This window comes from Notolabrus celidotus, chromosome 10, assembly GCF_009762535.1.
Source record: "Notolabrus celidotus isolate fNotCel1 chromosome 10, fNotCel1.pri, whole genome shotgun sequence".
Lineage (NCBI taxonomy): Eukaryota > Metazoa > Chordata > Actinopteri > Labriformes > Labridae > Notolabrus > Notolabrus celidotus.
In genome coordinates this window covers 31,074,173-31,096,562 of record NC_048281.1, presented here as the reverse complement: position 1 = coordinate 31,096,562, position 22,390 = coordinate 31,074,173, and the positions used below count along the sequence as shown (strand labels likewise).

At 39.4% G+C, this 22,390-nt stretch overlaps 2 protein-coding genes across 3 annotated transcripts in view; both read right to left on the bottom strand.

Moving 5' to 3' along the window:
• Window positions 1-2,314: 2,314 nt before the first annotated feature.
• On the bottom strand, window positions 2,315-16,928 carry arl5a (ADP-ribosylation factor-like 5A). The gene is made up of 6 exons (XM_034694635.1): window positions 16,549-16,928; window positions 7,277-7,337; window positions 7,000-7,147; window positions 5,308-5,391; window positions 3,143-3,294; window positions 2,315-2,983 (listed from the first exon to the last, which is right to left on the bottom strand). Exons 1-6 carry the CDS (start codon window positions 16,592-16,594, stop codon window positions 2,935-2,937), a joined length of 540 nt encoding a protein of 179 aa, XP_034550526.1. The 5' UTR covers window positions 16,595-16,928; the 3' UTR covers window positions 2,315-2,934.
• A 1,744-nt stretch (window positions 16,929-18,672) lies between these two features.
• Window positions 18,673-22,390, bottom strand: part of cacnb4a (calcium channel, voltage-dependent, beta 4a subunit) — a 68,361-nt gene continuing 64,643 nt past the window's right edge. For both annotated transcript variants that reach the window (XM_034694755.1, XM_034694756.1), the window contains exons 12-14: window positions 21,323-21,418; window positions 21,021-21,197; window positions 18,673-20,820 (exon numbers count right to left, since the gene is read on the bottom strand). In XM_034694755.1, coding sequence (XP_034550646.1) covers window positions 20,557-20,820; window positions 21,021-21,197; window positions 21,323-21,418 — 537 coding nt within the window. In that variant the 3' untranslated portion in view covers window positions 18,673-20,556. The remainder of the gene's footprint in view (window positions 20,821-21,020; window positions 21,198-21,322; window positions 21,419-22,390) is intronic.

Sequence of the window (22,390 nt, the reverse complement as noted above, 5' to 3'; positions counted from 1 at the left end):
AATATAATCTTTGTAATCGCTTTGAACTTTAACAGATACGCCAATAGTCTCATATGAAGGTACACACGCGTAAACAATATGTCGGTCAACTACCAGTCATTCCTTTAGGGTTATTATAGAGTCTGACATGATTACTGACACATAACTCAAAATAAACTGATGACACAGAGGAGTCTGTCCCGCACAATGGGAGTCAGAATGAACCACAAAAAAACAAAACGTACTGCATGTTCTTAACATTTTTCATGCAGGTTTACTTACCGCGTACAGAAACTAAAAATGCTTTCACAAAAATATATTTTTACTTAAAATAATAAAATAAACACTTTTTTTTTAAATTTCATTTTTATTCTATTTTATTTGATCTTTATTTATATCTTATTTTATTCCTTCTTCTATTAATATTTTGACTTTCTTACATGCTGTTTATAAGAACTCTATAATGACCAAATTTCCCTCCCTGGGATAAATAAAGTATTTCTGATTCTGATTAATAATATATATTGGTTTTAAATATCTTGTTCATTACGTTAAGTTTTGCCCTTACTTTTGTTCCCCATTCATTTCATTGTTTTAATTCAATTTTAATGATTGTTAGGTACTTTTTTGACACATTGTCTGTAAATAAGGTGAGTTATTTTAGTATTAAAATCATAAAAACAAACTCATAGAAACATTCTTGAATGAAACTTATTTCCAAATCAATGTGTGAAAATGGAAGCAGTAAAATAAACAACTCTGGTGGTGGATATTTAAATTGGACATCAAAAAATAAAGTAAAATCAGAACAAAGTCCCTGTTGTGTGAGCTTTAGCATCGACCTTAGAGGCAAACATGTTCTATGAATGCAGAAGCAACTTTATGGGTGGGGGACCAGGGAAAGACAGATCACAGAAGTCCCAATTTTCAAGTACTTCCAAAGATTTTGCTTCTATTTTTTGATGAGAAGACGCAGCTTGCTCAGTTTTTCCGGCAAGAACATGATATCCACAGAGTAAGATTTAACAAGACATATTTAAAACTGGTCTTCAGCGATTTTTTTATCAACAACTTTTTCAGTAAGTTACAGTTTCAGATGTCTTCTCAATGATCTAAAAGAGTCTGAAGGCTCTATAGAGTTCAAGAGTTGACCACAAAGTATTTTTGGAGGTGCCTCTGATGCTTTAAATTTGTACTTAAAGCTGCTGTTGGTAGGAATGGTGTCAAAAACATTACTTTTTTTCTGCTGGGTTTGGAGAAAAGGTCATATTACCCATCGGTACTCATCAGTAAGTGAAGTAATTTGAGACTATTGCGAAATCTCTGCGTTTTCCAATGCCTTTGTATAAAGCAATGATATTATTCCCCTTGTTCCCGTTATGACGGACCAATCATGGCTAATCTCCAATCCTCTGTTCTGATTGGTCGAGTGGCGGCCCCACTACGTCGCCCTGATTAGCTGGGAAGCCACTACTTCCTCATAGAACGCGCACAACGATCTTAGTGTTAACATTCGAAAGCTCTCTCCAAACTGATGTTTATATCACGACTACTAACAGCAGCTTTAAGTCATATTTGATTTGATTGGAACTGGCTGCTCAGGGTTAAAAGGCATTAATAAATCATGTACTGCAAAAACAAAAGGCCTGTATTCAGACTAAATTATCACAGAGGATGAACATTTTAGAAAACGCCTTCAGGAGGGTTACAGTTAAAACTGTTCATGGACCAGCAGGTACAGAAGTCAAAATAGGATGAAGCAGTAAACCGTGACAGGAGGAACAGTACGAACAGTGTATGAGACAACACATGTTAGATCATGTTATGTTTATGTTTTTATGCTGACTTTGTAAAAAGCTTCCTCCATTTGCTATCATTAACAAACAAGAGTTTGAGGACTTTAACTTGGAGAGGCAGCAGAAACATCACAAAAGAGCTGAGTACTTTGGTAAGTTTAAAAAAGTGTGACCTTCATTTTAAGAAACAAAAGAAGTCCTGTTATGCAGCCCTTAACTTCTCTTCTTTCTTTTCTTACTTTTTAATCACTCACTTCTCACATTTAGGACCTGGTCTCCCTTCCTCTTCTCTCCCTGCTGTCTTACTCCTTGGCACTCTCCTCTCTACCCCTGTGGCTGCTCATCATGCTCCCCGAAAAGCATCGGTGACCACGAGCTCATATGACACATTCTGCTTCCTAAAGGACTAAAAAAAGAATAACTGAAGGTGCAAACACAAAACTCAGTATAGTTCAATCTTGTCCTTCGGGAGAGGAAATCACAGGAGAGAGAAGTGGAGCATCACCTTAAAAGAAACACTCATTCATGACACGCTGAGATTCACCTGAAACAGATAAAAACACTTTATTCATTGATTATTCATAGGGACTGAAAGGAGGAGGGCATTTTGTGATTCGACCCTCCTTTCCACAGGTTTCAGTCGCCATCAACCATCAACCATCATTGCTTGAACATTCTGCTGCAGGCACCACGTTAAAAGAGAATACTGGACTGTACACACAGGGGGGAGGGGGGCAATAAAAACCGCCACAGCCAGTCCGGCAATACTGCAAGGCCACGGTGGGCAAGACTCACACACAACTGAAGAAGAAGAAGTCCATGTACAGTTCCAAGTCAGACGCTTTGCTGACTTCTGTGTGTCGCTGTAAAGAAAACCGTGCAAGAAATTTCTGTTTAAATAAATTTTGAGTCTCTTTTTGTTGTCAAATGTCCCTTTGATAAGGTCATGTTTTTTTTGTTCTCAGACGTCTTTTTGTAAAATAAATTATCACAGAGGAATAGAACGTCCCGGCAGCGGTCTGCCCATGTCAGCATCACAGGAAAGAGGAGAGAGGCCATCCATCAACCGACCCAAGCCCCCCACACTTGTTTCAAGCTCATGTCTGGAGGCAGAGAAAACAAAGGGCAAGGGCGTACTCCGGATAGATGTCAAAGGTCATCATCTCACACGCAGCCGTGACATCATCCACTCCAGACCCTGGCACAACCTGGAGGGGAGCGAGACGATGTGAAGGAACGGGGATGTGGAAGAGAGGAGGACAGGATATTAGACGGACAGGCGTTAAGACAGAAGCTCTTTGAGTGAGCGTAATAGTGCACAAAGAAGCTTCATTTTTTAAAGGCTGTGTATCAAAAGTAGTACCCACCCCTCCCCAGTGAGGGCGCAGCAGGCCTGAATGTGCCACTGGTGGTCTTTCACAGAGGTAAGCTGAAGGCTCTGGGAGATCTCAGCCACAGACATGCAGCCTTTCACATCCTGCTTGTTGGCAAAGATCAACAAGCCTGCCTTTCGTAAATCCTGGTGGGCAGAGAGAAGAGGAGACAAATTTACAAATTTAGACTCTTTTAAAAAACAAGGGTACAAAGTCTTTCCTCTGATCACTGCTGTATTCAAAGAGCTGTAGAGAAACTACTCACATGTTTAAACACATTAACAAATCGATATCAGAGGATATTCATTTCTGTGATGTTAAGTACTTATTAATAATTTATATTATGTGTACTTGTTTCTATGTCTCTTAATAAATCCAAATCCCCTGAGAGGAGATGAGCTGGTTATGAAACAGACTGATATTAACAGTGATGCCTCTTTATGACCTATGAAAGCAAATCAGGTCATCAGCCACAAGACTGACTCTTTCTATCAAGTTATTGTGAATGTCTTTAACCACTGTGAAGGAGGGGAGGTGTTAGACCAGAGAATAGACAGTATACTGTGGAACATTTTTGACTTTTACAAAAAGAAACCATAGTAAGTGATACATTTGACTTTTACAAGACAGCAGGGGGAGATTTGGGGGTTTGGAAAACATTCGTACACATGTGGAGGAAAATTTGGAAGAGGTAAGAGGTAGTGCTTTGTCCACAAGTGGGCACCAAAATCATCAAACAGAAAGTCTCTCACAGGAGCTTTAACAGGAATAACAGTAAAATCAGTGGTTTATTTTATAAACACTTCTTTTTTGACATTTAGCATAAAATTTGATTGACTAAACACACTTTTAGTACCTTTTTAGTCATCTAAAGCAGGGGTTCCCAAAGTGTGGGTCGCAAGACACAAATGGGGGGGGCCTGAGATGTCTTCCAGTATGTTTTTTCTTTTTAAGTTATCTAAAAATAGTACATTTTACCATTTGCAGTAAAAAATATCGTCAAAAATAGTAGCTAAACTTGAAATAAAATCTTGAAAATCGAAAATGTAATGAGTTTTCTGCCTTTCTTTGTTGCCAGATGTCTCCTAAGTTTAGGGTTAGTGAACAGTTAATTATCAAAAGCATCAGTAGCATGAGGTTAATTCATTACGGCACAGGAAACACAGACACATGCTTATGTAGGTAGGCTATTTTCTGCAGACCAGCTAAATGAAGCCACATTGAATCACTTTGAGGGACAGTGGGAGTTGCAGGCTGTAAACTTTGGTAACCCATGATCTAAAGAGAATGCTGTGTCCTATACACTGGTGGGATGAATATACCAGAATAAAAATGCAGAGAAGTGTTTTATTGTGTTACAGAAGAAGAAAGTGGCCTTCACAAAGACGCTGGATACAGAGCCGCAGACCGGTCTAGCAGCGCCTCGTTTTAACACTTTTCTCCCTCAGTAGGTTATAATCATGCATTTAAAGCAAACAGTGGTATACTGTTACACATATGTATAGAAACTGCAGGCTGCTGAACACAATGGAAGTCTTCACACATTCTTTATGTCCTCTGGGAGCTCCTCAAAGACAGGCGGCAACTTTTATACAGGTGTGACTTACAGTACACTATATATATCATATATATGTTTAGATAATACCAGACTGTTAGTTCAATTTGAAGCTACAAAGCTGTAAAGTAAAACTCTGCAGTAAATGCTGGTCCTTTAATAAAGCTGCAAAGCAGCAAACTTTATTTGAATCTGGCGTTTATTTTGAGAGCTAATGTGTGAGTTTGCTTGTTTTTATGCAAAACAGCCGAACAAAACTTTGCATAATGTGTGCTGAAACAAGATTTCAGAATGTTCTTCAGAAACTATGAACTAACACAGGATTTTAGATCTGTAAACCTGTAATTTGACATAAATTGTTTTGGTTTTTGGAGCTCAGTTAGGGGTCTTGTGATGATTTGAAACTCCTAATTCATCCATGGGAAGAATTCTCAATGTGGTTATCCATTGTTGGTTTTGACTTTGTATTTATTTGACTTCACAGGACCTCAAACATTACAATCCATTAAAATAGATTACCTGATGTGTGGTAAAGCTGCTGTACCTTTTAACCCCTGCACCATTATGCAAATATATGGAATGTTCTCATTTCCATGATACTCACTTCATGTGCTAGCATTCTGTAGAGTTCCTCTTTGGTCACTGAGATCCTTTCTCTGTCCGTGCTGTCTACCACCACGATGACAAACTGCAGTGGAGAGGGGGGAGAAATACAAAATAATGAACAGTGTATAAAAGAGAACTTCATCTTTACTTTGCCGGAGCATGCAGTGGTGCTGCTTTCACACTCGACTGCATTAGAAAGGGAAACTTCTTCATTTCCTGCAGGTGTCTTCAAGTACATGTTATATATGACACAGTACAAGATGCAGCAGTACGTTTACAATGTGTACGTATACAAAATAACATTTTGCAACCAGACAATTAACGTCTCAGCATCCACTGGTGGTCAGTCAGTTACGGTTTCAGTTACTCTTTGGTGTTCCTGTGCTGAAATTTCTGCTTGCTTATTGCTCAAAACACAACATTACACTCTTTCTACAATAAGCAAATATCCACTGATGTACCTGCCTGAATGATTTATTGATTTAGCTCCACCTGATTTAAATGGATGCTTAAAGCCTCTGGTAACCCAAATCAACAAAAATGTTCTAACTATGATATTTAAAGTCACATTTACATGCTATTATGTATATTTAAAATATGAGAACAGAACTTTAATCAATCTTTGAAGTATTATCAGGTAAGTTTTTGATACCTTTCTAAAGCTCGGATAAAGAAGGCGGGGCTAACTTGGATATTTATGATGATACAAATAACTAACCAATCTGAAATGAAACAGGGAATCACGTGCACACATGTTCAATAACATTACGCCGCTCCTGCTCAGACCGTCTCCTGACATCTCCTGACGTCTCAGCCAGCTCCCCTCAGTGTTTGCTTAGCTGTTAGCTTGTTTGCTAATCACGTACTGCCTGTAATCTGTCTGTATAGCTGTCTCTCTGCTCTTTGCACGCTGTGCTCGCATGTCTCTGTCTGCACATCCACCGGTGAAGATGACAGCTTGTTGACATTCTTCTATTTTCCTAACTGCAGTAGATTTGGGGAAACTTTGAGCGGCTAAATCAGTCCCACATATGCTTCGCTCATTTCCCTCATTTACCGGTCCACTAACTTTCCCCAGGACGGGTTCACTAACTTCCCCCAGGACTGCTTCACTAACTTCCCCCAGGACCGGTTCACTAACTTTCCCCAGGACCGGTCTACTAACTTTCCCCAGGACCGGTTCACTAACTTTCCCCAACAGCTCAGAGTTTAGACAAACAGCTCCGTCTGACACCTGGAGCCGAGCTCCTCTGCGTGCACATACTACACTTCAGCCTCCTCTGCTCCGGGCGTCCCATGGTCCTGATGCCCCGGAGACTACGGAGTGATAAAACTAATAAATGATATAAGTCCTGATTCTGAAGTATTTTGTGACTCAGCATTCAGAGACCATTTGAAATAAATAATTTTCAGATTCTGAAGTTTGTCTGTCTTTAGATTCAGAGTCAGACGGCTCAATCATGCAGGCTGTGAACTCCCTCTTGACCTGTCAATCAAAGAGTTAGGCCACGCCCACACAGTCCTGAGGAAATGCTCAAAGTTTTTTCAGAGTTGTGGATGTTTATTTTCACTCAGATTTTTGTTGAAGCTTGATTACACATTACATTTTCATATTCTATGTGAATTTTAAATATTCCATTTACGTTTCCAGAGGCTTTAAGGAAGGAAGTAGGGGCACTGCAGGTGTTACCTCTGTGTTTGTGTAGTACGTGTTCCATGATGACCTCAGAGACTCCTGGCCCCCTATGTCCCACATCAGGAAATGAGTGTTGTTGACGACAATCTCCTCCACGTTGCTCCCTATTGTCGGAGAGGTGTGTACCACTTCGTTCATTGAACTAGAACACACAAAGAGGAAAAAATCACGACAAAGAAACATGCATAAAACAACTTAATGTAATTAATTTATATGCAGTATAAAATTGTACTAAAAGAGTTCAGTAAGAGAGTTTATATTTGATACTTACAACTGGTAAAGAATGGTGGTCTTGCCGGCATTGTCCAGCCCCACAATGATAACTTTGTGCTCTGAAAGGCAATAAAGACACTTACAATGGATTCACAGAGCAAACAGTGACATCAATATGTGGGCTAAGTGCTGGTGACTGACTGATGTATGACTCTTATGTAAACTGGGCCAGGAAATCTGTTTAAAAGATGTCTTTTGATGTGGAACTGCATTGAGCGATTGGAACAACAGCCTTTTTGTTCCAGCATTATCCTTCAGTTCCAAATAGTGTAGCTGCTTCACGCATCGGGTATAACTGAGACATTGTGGTGCTGTGAACAGTGTACTTTCACAGCTACAGATGACTTAGTGGGTGGTCTCAAAGAAGCTTGTACGACCAGGCTGAACCCGGCAGCAGCTGTGGAGATGGCATACATTTTTTTGACACACACACAAAGAGGCTGTACTAATGAAAAGATGAACGAGACGTGACAGACAGGATGAAGTGCCATCTCGCTGTGGGTCCACCAAAGGTCCAAGGACAGAACCTGAGCATTAGTTATTGTTGTAGAGATCTTTGGAAATCAGAAGTACATCTGTATTTTCTGCAGTATTCCTGAAGCTGTGTCCACACAGAAAACAGAAATGCCCTCTGGTTTATTCATGCATATGCACGGTATTGGGGGGGGAGGATTATTTGAATAATGGTTGAATAGATGCCGATGATTATTGAATAGTATTTTGGCTTGAGATGCCCATCCCTAGTTTCTGTTATTCTACTTAGTTATATCATGCTAAGTTATGTGCAGCATTCTCTACAAGATTGTGCAGAACGAAACTAACACTAAAACAAGAGTCACTGAACTTTCCATTACTGCGAGCGTCGGCTTCAAAGTGACACAAGAATCTGTTCTGCTGTTGACTGTCCGCCTGAGGGATCTTTGATGTGTTATCAGGAAGTTTAACGCATGCTGCAGTTAGCGGGTAGATTCAGTTCCACGTCTTGTTTCGAGATCGTTTCTGCATGTGCATGAGCTTCACTGGCGCAACATGTCCGAGCCCATTTGAGGCCCATTCATATCTCATAAGGGGAGAAGCATAGAGGTGCTCTGTCTTCATTTTAAGAGTGCAGACTGGATCTGATCATGAATGCAAGAATCTTTTCTTTTATTCTGTAACTTTAATCTTTTTATGCAGGGAGTCACTTTTTATATGAATGTCTTTACAATCTTTTATCATGTTTTACGGCTTTTAAAGCACGTGTCTCAGAACTTTTTCTCCTTTCACTTTCCTTTTTTACATATTATACTTGTATTACATTTTTTGTTTGTTTTGAATATCTATCACTCTGAAATGTTTGAGAAAACCTGGCATCCAAGTGATTCTTAGTGTGCAAAATGTATCAATGCACAGCAGAACCCAGGAGGATGAAATCAGGATCAGAAATACTTTAATAGAAAGATGGAATAAAATAATAAACATAAAATACGATAAAATTCAATTCAATTCAATTTAAATAAAATATAAAATAAGATACAATTAAATTAATTTAAATTAATATTAAAATCAAATTAAATTAAATTAAATTAAATTAAATTAAATTAAACTAAAATTAAAATTAAAATTGAACTTAATTAAAATAAAATAAAATAAAATAAAATTAAGTTAAATAATAATAAAGTTTTTACAGAAGCGCAGAGTAATTAGAATTATCTATGTACAAAAGCGCTGGGAATGAATGTGATATATACAAGGATGTTAAAGTGGTAAGGATATTGCAATATGTGATATGAAAGTACACTCTGATCATCAAATATTTGTGTGGCAGGAAGTAACAGCACTGGCTGGGCCTTTTTTGATACCAAGAGTATTGCAGAAAAGAGATAAAGCCAACATACACTGGATTCAAAGTGCAGGTTATCATGTGTATGTATAGGTCGATGGAAAAGCAAAGCTATGCAGTAAGTACATAAAGGCATGAACACCAGGTATGTATTCAGTCTGCTGCTGCTGATAAGAGCTTGCAAGGTTTTAGTGTGGCGTAAAACTTTTTTGTAGTGTTTTAATGAGAATTTGAATTTAGTATAAAATGTCTAAAGAAAGGTGTTTCATTGGATTAATGTTAAAGTTAGATGTTTTCAAGAGGGTAACTTCATTTTAAGGGGACTGTTTCACAAAATAAACAGATCTTTCATGTATTATTTGACCTTGTTTGTGGAGTGTGACACTAAGAATTGTGACCACACTCCCTGCCATCCTGCGTGGTAACACCTGAAAGTTCAGCAGACATACAACACATCCTCAGCTAGTGTGAACTTTCATTCTGCTAACCACTTTCACTCAAAACATTACTTAAGCAGCGGAAATAAAAGCCGTTGCAAACAACAAGCGTGGATCTTACCAACGCTAACTCTGACGTGCATAACCACAAAAAACATGACAGCTGTCGGGACAAGGACTGCAGCTTTAGCAGACATAACAGCCTGCATGCACAGACATAACAAGCAGCACAGTCTGCAGTCATAATGAAATCAAAAGAGAGACTGGGCCAACAAAAACCTGAGTGGAATAAGAAGGTCATGCAGGTGGCAGGTAAGCTGTTGGCATACATTCCACCTACATTTACAGATAACATCTTTAAAGCTGGGGTTGGTAATCAGATTTAGATACACTTTTTGTTATACTGGTTAAAATGATCTTTATGTCCTGATGGCAATCAATACATGATGTATTCTTAAAAAAGAGCAAAGAAAAGCTGCTATCTAAAGCCGGAGTAAACCTGGGAAAACACCAACCAATCACCGTTTTTTGGGTGCCAAAATTTTAAACCATTCAAATCCCGTCCTGTTGTTCTGCCCGCCTCCTGCACGTACATTTCCCCGGCGTTCACTCCCCGTCCCCTGCCTCTGCTTCCCCTGACTCTACTGACTGTCCCTCTCGCTCGACCTCGGGCCTGTCCCCTCTGACCCGATGAGGTGCTTTGCTCAGGACTGTAGTCCGGATCAGAGTCTAAAAAGCTCTCACCACAGGGGCTCTGACAAGCAAAAGAACTAATGACATTCAGTAAGTCCTACAGAAAATATAGATGTACTGTAGCGTCCGTCCGGACGCTGTAGTGATGACGAGCTGATTCATGAACACGTTGATCTTTAATAACCGGTCACTGTCGGCCGTGATCACGACAACCAACAAAACAACAATCAATGTTGGAATGAATGAAGAACTTCTCCTCTCTCCCACTCACACACTCTACACCTCTCCTGATGCCTTCACTGACTGTCAACACTGTAGGAATTAAGAACATCTACACTGAACAGGTTTAACAAACAGTAGAGCTGTTACAGTATTATATATGTGTTATAACTTTAACTAACCAAGACTACCAACCCCAGCTTTAAATGAGGGAAGCACAGTAACTGCATGTTTCCTCTCACAATCCAAAATAAGTTCTGCAACAACAACTTTTTTCTTTTACGATTGCTTTCCACTTTTTCCCTTCTTCGGATGTGAAAACATTGTGTAATATTTGGGTATATTCTAGCAACAAAGCAAAACAGAAATTGTTTCCAGAAGTTATTGTGAAATTTCTGAATTGTTGATTCTTTCTCTTCAAAATAAATTCAAAGGGATATTTTTTGAAATTCAGCTGATAAGGCTGGAGAAAAAGAAACATTGTTTGACTGTAATCTTGAGGAATAAAGAGTACATAAAGTGGAACTCTTCTGTGTGTGTGAATTTATGTCTGTATTTGAAGTGTGTACCATATTTTGCATAATTTGGGGCGTTGGATTCAAGGTTTTTTTATTGTCACACCAACACAAGCTGTCGCATGATGTGGGACGAAATGTTGTTTCTCAGGTCCTGTATAAAAAGCCACAATAAGAAGAAGACATTATTAAAAAAGAAGAGCAAGAGCATTTAGACTGCAAGGAGCAACATACATAAACAATAATAAATATACGCCTCTTACATATATGCCTCTCATATAAATATACGCCTCTCACTCTGAATAATATAAATGTTTTAGAAAATTAAGAGAAACTTAAATTCTTTAAATCAAACAAGTTTCAAGTCTGTGATGATATGTTGAATGAGATCTTTCTGCACCATTGCCTTGAGTCTTTTTAACTTTAAACTTCTTGGGATATACTTAACTAGATATGTAATCACATGCGCTCTGCACTGTGAACAAATGGGTTGAATTGATGAGCTGGGGGAAAGCCCTGATTAAACTTCCTGGGGCTAAATCATAAGACTGTATAAATAATGGACGTCGTATCCGTGACGTCACCCATCTGTTCCTGAAGCGCTGTTTTGAAGCCAATCAGCGGTGGCAGACATATTGGAAATGCTGAACTCAACATAACTGCTGTCGAGCGAGTGTGAGGTAAAGAGGCGGGCTTTGAGCCTCCTCGCTAACAGCTACAGTGTTCCCGCCTGTCAGTCAAGTCAGCTGTGCCTCTAATAATGGAAAACCGCGTGTTATGAAAAAATTCTACCCCCGTACAGTGTGTGCCGATCGAGAAATGAGCTATCCAGACTACACTCGGGTTAGGGTTAGGGTTAGGGTTAGGGGTTAGGGGTTAGGGTTAGGGGTTAGGGTTAGGGTTAGGGTTAGGGTTAGGGTTAGGGTTAGGGTTAGGGTTAGGGGTTAGGGTTAGGGTTAGGGTTAGGGTTAGGGGTTAGGGTTAGGGTTAGGGTTAGGGGTTAGGGTTAGGGTTAGGGTTAGGGGGTTAGGGTTAGGGTTAGTTTACCAGTCTGTAAACATGTTTATTTCTGCTGTAAAGATTGTCTTTTTTGAATTGGTGTGTATGTGGTTTCCGGTACTTCCGGAGCCAGGCTCAAGCGGACACTCTAGGAACTGCAGTTTTTAACACTTCCACATTGGCTTCAATTCTGGGCTAAATCCCTGGGGTTACAAGAAAAGCCTCACACACTGGAGCAAAATGGAGCAGAGAGCACAGATGATCTGAGGGGGATACTGTTTGTTGACAAGCAAGACAGAGATGGCAACAAAAAGTTCTTCTTAAAGTCTTGTTTGTGTTTGTTTATTAATGTGAGGGAGAAGTCAAGGGGGGTCGGTGGGATTAATGAGACTGATACTGCTTTTAAAAATCACTGATTTCCTTTATTAGTGTGACCTACATTTTCAGGCTGGAGCTTCTTCTATGAGAAATTAACGGTAATGTGATTATGCAAAGGTACTCTGATGAAACGCTGCCTTATTAAAAAATGCATTTTTAATGAACATGCAACATGATTACCATTCCAGGAGACCACTTCATGAAGCAGACTGAGAGAATACCAAGAGTGTGCAAAGCTGCCATGAAGGGAAAAGGGGGCTACTTTACAGAATCTTAAATAGAAAACATATTCTGATTTGTTTAACACTTTTTTGTTCATTAAATAATTCCATATATGTTATTTCATAGTTTTGAAGTGTTCAGTATTAATCTACAGTGTTTCCAATTATTAAAATAAATACAAACCCTTGAATGAGAAGGTGTTTCTCAAAAGTGCACTGATTTATTTCTTCTTTTTTGAAAATACAACCTTTATTTGTCCAGATAATGATTATGTTTTCAGACTGTGATTTCAGGGCAAGTTGAGAGAGAGGATAATCACTTTTCCCCTTTCTCAGTGTCTTTAAATGTCTAGATTATTCTGCATAACTTCTGGATAAGCAACAACGAAGAGACCTACTACATTACATGTCAGCTCTTGATATGTGCACATTAAAGGTTAACAAACCTGTCTGTCAGGTACTATAGCCCACAATGCAAAAGTGTCCCTGCACCTGAGCAATTATAAGCTCTGTAACAGACACAATGGGCTTCACGGCCGAAACTTGACAACCTAAAGTATGCATGAGGTGTATGATCTAGTGTGCTGTTAATGTCAAGTATATCCATATACTGCAGTTGTACGTTCCCCTCCAACACAAGAATCCGGACAGCCTTGATGACTTACTCAGTTTCCTCGCAGAGATCACAAGCTGGATGTCCAATAACTTTCTAAAGCTAAACCCTGACAAATCAGAAATCACAATCTTTGGTCATTCTCACTCCTCCACCCTTCTCCATAACAAACTTGGACCCCTCTGCAATAACATCACAATGAAGGTCAGAAATGTAGGAGTGACATTTGACACAGATCTTTGCTTTGACACTCATGTGAAAAATACAGTTAAATACTGCTTTTTCCACCTCAAACAAATCTCCAAAATAAGCTCATTCCTTTCCCCCTCCAATCTGTCCAAAGTCATCCATGCTTTTATTTTCTCTCGTCTTGATTAGTGTAATGCACCTTTAACAGGCATCAGTCAGAGCTCCCTCCACAGACTCCAAATAGTCCAAAATGCAGCCGCTCAGATTTTAACAGGCACATCAAAACATCAACACATCACTCCTGTCCTCGCCAGCCTACATTGGCTGACAGTTTTTTATCGTTTTTATTTTACAATTTTAAATGGACAGGCCACAAACTATTTAAGGGCCCCTTTAACCCCCTATGTGCCTGGGCGGCCCCTCAGGTCTGTGGATGCATCTCTGCTGGTTGTGCCAAGATCCCGCCTTAAAACAAAAAGGTGGAACTCCCTGTCACTGACGATTAGACAGTCCACAACCTTAACTGCTTTTAAACCCTCACTAAAATCATGTTCATAGATGAAGGCATTTCTCCACCCCTAATTCATGAATTTGCTCTGCATTCAGATCAGAGGCTGACATTTTTCTGAAGGGGTGGGAGTAAAATTTGCTATTAATGATGTGATTGGGACGGTACAGGATAAAAAGTTAACGGGAGCAGACGGGAGTGGGAAGGTCTAGAGCAGGGGTTCCCAAAGTGTGGGTCGGGACCCCCTGAGGGGTCACGAGACACCAATGGAGGGTCGCGAGAGGTCTTCTAGATGTATTTATTTTTCTAATGTAATTTAAATGTGCTTATTTTACCCATTATTGTAAAAATATAGACAAAGTTTTGTAGTTACATTTGAAATAAAACCCTGAAAATATGTACATTTCATTGGTTTTCTTCCTTTCTTTGTTGCCAGATGACTCTTAAAGTTAGGATTAGGGTTAGCTAACAGTTAATTATGTAGGTAAACTAATTTTGAAGTTGAAGTAAATGAAGTATGAAGCCACATTAAATCACTTTGAGGGACAGTAGGGGTCACAAGTCTTTGGCACCTATATTTTGGGGGTTGCAGGCTGAAAAGTTTGGGAACCCCTGCTCTAGAGGGACTGTTGTTAGATCTTACTTGTGGCAGCAAGAAGTTTTTTCCATTCATTGTGTGTAAACAGCTCACAGTTTAAGCACCTGCACCACCAGGTAACTCTGAATCTCTCCTGCTCTCCAGTCTAGCTCTGAAGTTTCTCCTCTTTTTCTTCCAGTGCATTGAATCAACTTCTCCTCTGTAAACTCATCAGGCTCATAAAGGTGTCCACGTGTGTCCGCAGTAAACGGCATGACATCAGCGCAGTCAGAATCCTTCATTAATAAGTTTAGTTGTATTTTTGTCTCTTTGACGCTGCAGACCTGAAAAATTTATCAGTGGGCAGCAGGCAGAGGAGCATGTCTGTGTTGCGTCCACACATAATGCAAAAATGAACGGGTTTTCTGATGTGAAGTGAAGTGCTGACAAAAATCACAAGTACACCTAACCCGAGATGAGTGGTCTGGTCTTAGTTTTCCAATACTCAGGTACAGTATGTGAAATGTGGAGGTAATGCCTTTATGCACTTTTGTTCTTTGAGGTGTGTACTGCCTAAAGAATAAAAGAAGAAGAAGAAAAATGAGAGCGGTACAGGAGCGGGAGTCATTCTGAATGGGAGCGGTACAGGAGCGGGAGTCATTCTGAATGGGAGCGGTAGGTACAGGAGCGGGAGTCATTCTGAATGGGAGCAGGATGGGAGTGGGAGTCATTTTACCAGGAGTAGGATGGGACAGGATTTTTCTTTCCTTCTCTGGCCCGGGATTGGGACAGGACAAGATTTTTTTTCCTGTGGTAGTGGGATGGGACAGGAGTGAAAATCTACTCCTGTGTCACTCTCTAATTCAAATGTCTTGTTTTGCTTCTGTCTTTTTTCTTCCCCCCTGTTTGCACAGTTTTTCCTGCTTTGTAATTCCCTGTTTTTTTGTTGTGAAGCACTTTGTAGTCAAGTCAAGCTTTATTCATAACGCACATTTAAAACAACCTCAGTTGACCAAAGTGCTGTACAGTTATGAAAATACAATATAATCATACACAAATAAAACAATAAATAAAAACAATAGAAGAATAGTGAGAGCTCAATTAACCTTTGTAACCTTGTTGCGGGTCAAATTGACCCATTTTAAAGTTCAATAATAAAAATAAAATTGTTAAAAGTATTATTTCACTATGAAACTTCTGCTGCTTGTCTTAATTAGCATCAACAACATATACAATGAAAATGGCTCATTTCACACATTTGCATTGCACATCTGGGAGAATTAAAGAACACCATTGCACTAAATATTGATTTAAATTGTTAGTAAAGGAGTTAACAATGAGATTTTAAAAATGTTTATTGGGGTTTTTATTGATTCGGACACTTTTGGATCATTAAATATGCCCTGGGTCAAGTTGACCCAGGAACATTATTGCTGTCCCTAACAGGAGGGTTAAGAAAAGTGCTATATAAATAGAGTGTATTATTATAATTATACTGGAGAAGCAAGCCCAGGTGTGACTGGTTGTCAGGTTACCTGTCCTCTTAACACAACAGTGATAGGCTGATGTGATTCTGGAGGCAGTACAGAGCCTGTGTGATTCATTCTGAAGTCATTCATTGATCCTTATTGGCCCTGTACGTTCTGCTGATGTGGCTGACTTCAGCGTGCTCTGTTTTGTGTAGCCATCTCAGTCATAACACCGGTGATCAGGGCTGAATGCTGAACCATACGTCTGCACTCATGTTACAGAGGTTTCACAATCTGTTTACTGATTCAGGATCAGTATCATGGGAATCGACTTGGTGTCACCTAACCTTCTCTCCGAGCCCAGAGAGCATAAATAATCTAATGGAGAACAGAAAAAGGACACTGTGCTGGTTAAAATAAGACACAATGCAACTTATAGAGAAGACAGAAGGTGAAGTGTGTAAAGACATGGTTAAATAAATGAGCCTCATGTGTGTGTGAAGCTGTGTCCAGTCTCCTATCTGTGTACCAGTCCTGTCTTATACAGAGGGGGCCTTCTCTGACCACCTAGCCCACTTAGCAGCCATTCCTTCGACATTTCTCAACCCAACAACCCCCCCTTAGTCTTACCTTGATGATTAAAAAGCCTCCACAGCTTCGTGAAGAGTATCCCCATGGCTTACGGTGAGGTGTTCCGATGCCAGCTTGATGGAATCCGCTGTAACTTCGCTAGCTAGCGTTGATGCTATCAACTTTACCTAGCTAGCCAGCTAGCCGACTACACAGACGAAGAGCTGCTGAAGCTTTCTAGAACAGCCGCCATACTTGAATAAAACAGCTCCTGATTATGTCTCTCCCATAGGGTTTAAATTCAGGTCCTGACGGTGGATGTTGTATCGAGAACAAACCTCAAACGGTGATAACTGTGGGAGGCTGGGTGGTTGGAATCAGCTGGCTGTTGTGGTGAAGTGCGCTGCGCTAGTTAGCTGTCAGTGATGCGCATGCGTACTGTCACTGTCCTGTTGGCACAAATGATATACACAATGGAGTAATATAAGTGAGGTAACTGATATGGTGGTGGTTAGAAACATATTACATGTGCTTATAAAATGTTAGAAAGTCGAGAAATAGTAGCAAGCAACATCTGGAACATGAAATACGTTTATTATTCCCAGGATAATTCTTGGTAGAATTGAATTTATGAATGATACTATAACAAATTAAGAATAAAACAAATTACCAAAATAATTAATAATTGAAGAGTTAATCTGCAAATACAGATGACTCCGTTTATATAAAGTTTCAAAAAACACATTTCTTTTTTATATAGATTCCTAAAAAAGTTACATTTTCTTTTTTTTATACTTTTTATTTAGTAGTTTTCACACACAAAGAAACAACAACAAGGAAACAAAACAAGACAAAACAAAGACGTGGCAGCATGTCAGCATTGGATGACTTTTCTTACATATATATATATAAGACTATCTTCTGTAAGTAAACAGCTCATTTTTAACTCATCCTTGAGTAGAGGATTTGATACCCAATGCAGAAACACACTTTAAATAAAATGTACAAAGACAAACATCTACAACGTCAACAAGAAAAAAAAAAAGAAATAAAGTTACATTTTCAAGATATCTCTGATTAGTAAAGTCATTTTGATTTCAAAGCCACCCAACCTCAGTTGATTGATCATACCAAAAGCTACTATTAAAAATAAGTTTTTTAAACGTTTTTTCAATTTTCAAAAGTGAGTTAACTGTTTTTGCAAATGAACTCTTCGATCAGATTTCATTTGTAATGTTTAATAACATTTTGAATTATATTAATGCATAAATTACTTAATTATTTAGCCTTTATAAAGTGAATTTGCTCCAAGTTTGAAAGCAGATTTGGAAAAATAACAAAGAGCTAATGAGACAAAGTATTTAAGGATTAATTGGGAAATATAATATTTCATAAATCATGAAGTGGTCTCAGTCTGTGTTTTTTTAAAGCTACTGTTGGTAGGAATGGGGTAACAAAAAGTCATAACACCCATCAGTACTCATCAGTAATTGAAGTTATTTGAGATTATAAAGAAATCTCTGTGTTTTCCGATGCCTTTGTATCAAGCAATGTTATTATTCCCCTTGTCCCGTTATCATGAACCAATCAGAGCTACTCTCCTAACCTCTGTCCTGATTGGTCGAGTGGCGGCCCCTACTACATTGTCCTGATTAGCTGGGAAGCCGGCACTACTTCCTCATAGAATGTGCATGAAAAGTAGGCAAAATCTGGTGAGGGGGGGTAGTGTTGACATTCAAAATCTCTCTCCCAACTGATGTTTATATCACAACTACTAACATCAGCTTTAACAATCATATTCAGTTTTTCATTTTTCCCCATTCCCCTCTTCCTTCTTCTTTTTCTGCAGCTGAATGATTAGTTTATATGTTTAAGAATAATACATGAAGTAGAGCCAAAATATAAATTATTTATTTATTTATTCATTATTATTATTATCATTAGGTGATTATTGTTAAAAAAAAAATAGTCAGAAACACAAAAGGAAATAAAATAGCCTTTCATTATAATATGATCCTCTCACTACGTTTGGTACTGCTCTATTAAACAATAAGACAACATAACAAGTGAGGAAGGTAGGGGTCAGAGAGGGATGCACTTGTGTGTGTGGTCTCCATCTGTTGTGAAAACACACATGAAGAAATACGTGTGCGCATGTTTTTGAACAAAACACAGTAGAATCTATACAACAGCATAAGGGCAGTTTATTTCATTACAATTGTAAAATGACAGTGCACACAAACTTCTAATAAATGCATCATTCTCTCACAGGCAGTATTTAACTTTTCTTTTTAAACTGTTGCTCCAGAGTTTTGAAACAACAACAACAAAAGCTACTGTGAATGGCAGAGTAGAACTGACGACGTCTCCATGTTAATCCTCGTTCTCAGAGTCACTGGAGCACAAAGAGATCCTCCAGTCAATGAACGGAAAGGAAAAATTAGATTCCAGGATATGATGTTAAAAAGTTTAAATATGTTAGTTATGTTTTTTTCTGGCAGCATTCAAGTACGTTTATATGATTAAGAGTTCTGGGAACTGTTCTCCATTTCCAGAGAAGAACATGTAAAAGACATTTCTGATGAATGCAGTGTTGTCCTGCTCAAGTGCTTTCACATCATTCATTAGGAGTCTTCAGATTGAGTACAAAGCCACAGCTGTGTATCAGGAGAGGGGAACCTGTTAGAACTGCTACTCAAGAGAAAAATTCAATTTAGTTTATTTCCATAAAATCTGTTATAATAAAATTTGATGGAGGAATGTTGTGGGGTTTTTTCTAGATGCTGGAAAGTATCTGCAAAGCTTTGCAGGAAGAAACGACTGGAATGTTTTATCATACTGAAAGTGAAATCTGAAATAAGCTAATGTCTCTTCCTGTAGTTTGAATGTATTTACACGTGGACGCCCTCTAAGTCAATCACTAACTCAAATCAAACTCTTGCAACTCCCGAAATATCCTGCTCAGCACATTACAGACAACAGCAGTTGACTAATGTATGGCATATAGTCACTTTCTGATGACTCCTTTCCCAGAAGCGTTCATTTATTGTAACATGTAGATTTCTTGCAATACTTGAGGTGTAATCATAACAAGGAAACAAATTCCTCTCACATGGGTAGGACCTGAAAGTCTACATGTGTCAGGACACTTCCACGTCATCTCAACCACCTCTGATTCCTGAGGTTTGGACTTTTTAAATATATTAGTATCTGCTTGATTCAAATATAGATCTGTCTATGTGATATGGCTACTGACAAAAATAGCATTAGGAATTATCAAACCTCATTCCTGATGTGTGGCGCTTTAATATGTATAGTATCTGTATGGTTTTTTTTAATATATCTGTCTTGTTTTGATGAAAAAGTGGCATTAGAGTGGCCAAAAAGAGAAAACAGAGAGCTGAGACTCCAAAGAGAACTAAACACCACCCATGTTCAAAAACAAATGTTTAAATCTCTGGATTTAGGAACAGGCTTCCACAGGATTTATTACACTCACATCGAGGACAGTGGCAAACAAACTTGAGGAGCATTAAAGATGCATCTGCTTCGAGCAGCTCCCGGACGCGTGCAAACAGGTTCTGTGCTCATCATCATCAACCGCTGGATGCTCTTGCTGTCTGGCTGAGGCAAGTAGTGACCTGTACAGTCCTACCTGCATGCTACAGTAACAGCTGAGATGGCAGGGAGGGTCCAGAAGAGCCTATATCGAACACCTGCTAGTACACTTTACTCACAGGCAACATCTGGGGAATAATAAGAGCAGGTCCAGCTTCAGTCCTCCCTTTAAAACTTCTCTAATCTTGTGCTACTTTCAGATTCAGTCCCTTCCCTTTTTTCACATCAAAGCAAGAAGCAGGTTTTATTTTATTTTTTAAGGTTCATATGCTCATTTGGCAGGAGCCAAGGCCAGAGGGGAAAAAAGGTACTACACATCAAAACGAGGTTGTTGAGGTCCAGATGAGTGTAGTAGTTTCTTCATGTTACAGCAAACAGCCTTGACTCTTATGCCCGGAGTGGTTGGTAAGAGAAAGACAGGCCTACACTTGATTTACAGGCGGTCACAGCTCAAAGCCGCTGCCTGGAGTCGTGGTTGTAGCCTCCTGGGGATCCTCGGTTGCGATGAGGCTTGTAAGAATCCTGGTAGGGATCCTGGTAGTCCTCCTCCACCAGAGGAGAGTGGTCTCGGCTGTGCTGCGAGCCTGAGGAGAGGCGGTTGCGATTTTTCCTCGCCCGTTCGTTGTGGTAGTTCTCGTCGGCGGGCATCAGGCTGCGGCGTTCAACTGGGGAGTGGTCTGTTGTTGTGTGGTTGCTGTTGCGGTTTCTTTGGGCCTGGTGAAGAAACACAACACTGATTCTTAGTCTTATAAATGTAGCGTTATATTTCAGCGATGCAGGATTTTAAATAAACATAAGCAACATTTTAACACAATGCTGATAAATAATCGAGGAGTCCTAACTTTTAAGAAACAACCACAGAAGAAGAATACAAGACAACTTTCTGTTCTTCTCTTCTTGTTTGACAAGCTCACCTGAATGACAGCAGGATAGGGGGAGAGCGCTGTGGAGCCCAGATTGCGTCCCAGCAGGGGGTTGAGCGGTGTGCTTAGTGAAGTGTGTGTAGCACGCCAGTATGCCTCCAGGTACTCTGCCAGGTGTTCGCACGCATCCTCCAGCTGGTTCTCATCCAGAATGATATCAAACATCTCCTGTGGTAGAAAAGGGAAGACAGGAAAGTTAAGCTGCTGCCTCTGCGTATGTTCTTGGATGCAGATACAACATTAGATGAGAAGTTGATTCTCTAGATTTAAAAAAGTGTTTGAGGTTCACTCACAGTCGGACACTGGGATAGTTTTTCAGCCGCAACAAGCTGCACATTCAAGTGTTTGCTTTGAGATTTTCCTCTTGATTTGATCAGCCGCTGGAGCACCTGTGGGAAGGCCATACAGAGTTGAAAACAGAGGGAAATACCTTCAATCATGGAATGCACACCATTTTAAAGGGCTGCTACACTGTAAAAATGGAAACTTAAAATGATTTTATGGTGAAGTAAACAAAAAATGTTCCATTTTGTTGCAAACTACATCAAAGTAGTTATCTCAACTACCTGTTTTAAGTGTGTTGAGTAAAGTTGGTCTCATTTCATAAGTTAGGTTGGCAGAATGCTGAACACCTCCAGCCTCAGCCCTCTGACCCTCAGCCTTGCCCTCAGCCTATCCCACAGACAGTGCGCCCTGGCTAGGCTAAATTATTTGAGTATGCTTCAGGCAAAGAACGGGGTCTCCAACTCAAATCTACAGGGGTCTTCCACACTTTCAATTCCCCACATGTGGCGCCATCTCTCCTGTCCTGTGTGGATTTTATCACCCTAAAGGTGAGTATTTGGTTTGAGTATTTGGTTTGAGTATTTGGTTTGAGTATTTGGTTTGAGTATTGTATTGAAACTCTAGCTTTACAGTTGGTCAATTAACTGTGAATATGATGTTTTCTTGACAAACTTTGCCGATTGTCAAGAAAACTTTATATTTTTTTAATTACAACTTGATCTTATATGTTAGGGATACTCTAAATTAGTCAGCAGGGCAAATTCGTTTTGTACCCTGAACTTATATCTTTATGTTAGCAGAACTAAACAGCAAGAGTGGTTGGAACTCAAAATAATTCATGCAATTAGTTCACTTATCATTTTAAGTTAAGAGAACTTATACGTTTTTACAGTGTAGTTAGTTTAATAAGGCATGGTCATTACCAATAGTCAGCCGCCTTGAACATTAGCTAGCTACATTGCAAGTGGGAAAACGGTGCAGTAATGTGCAGAAACAAAGGAACATTTTCTGAACAAACAATAATAAGTTGGCACATCCTTCACTTCTTAGTATGCAGAACTCAAAACGTTAAGTTA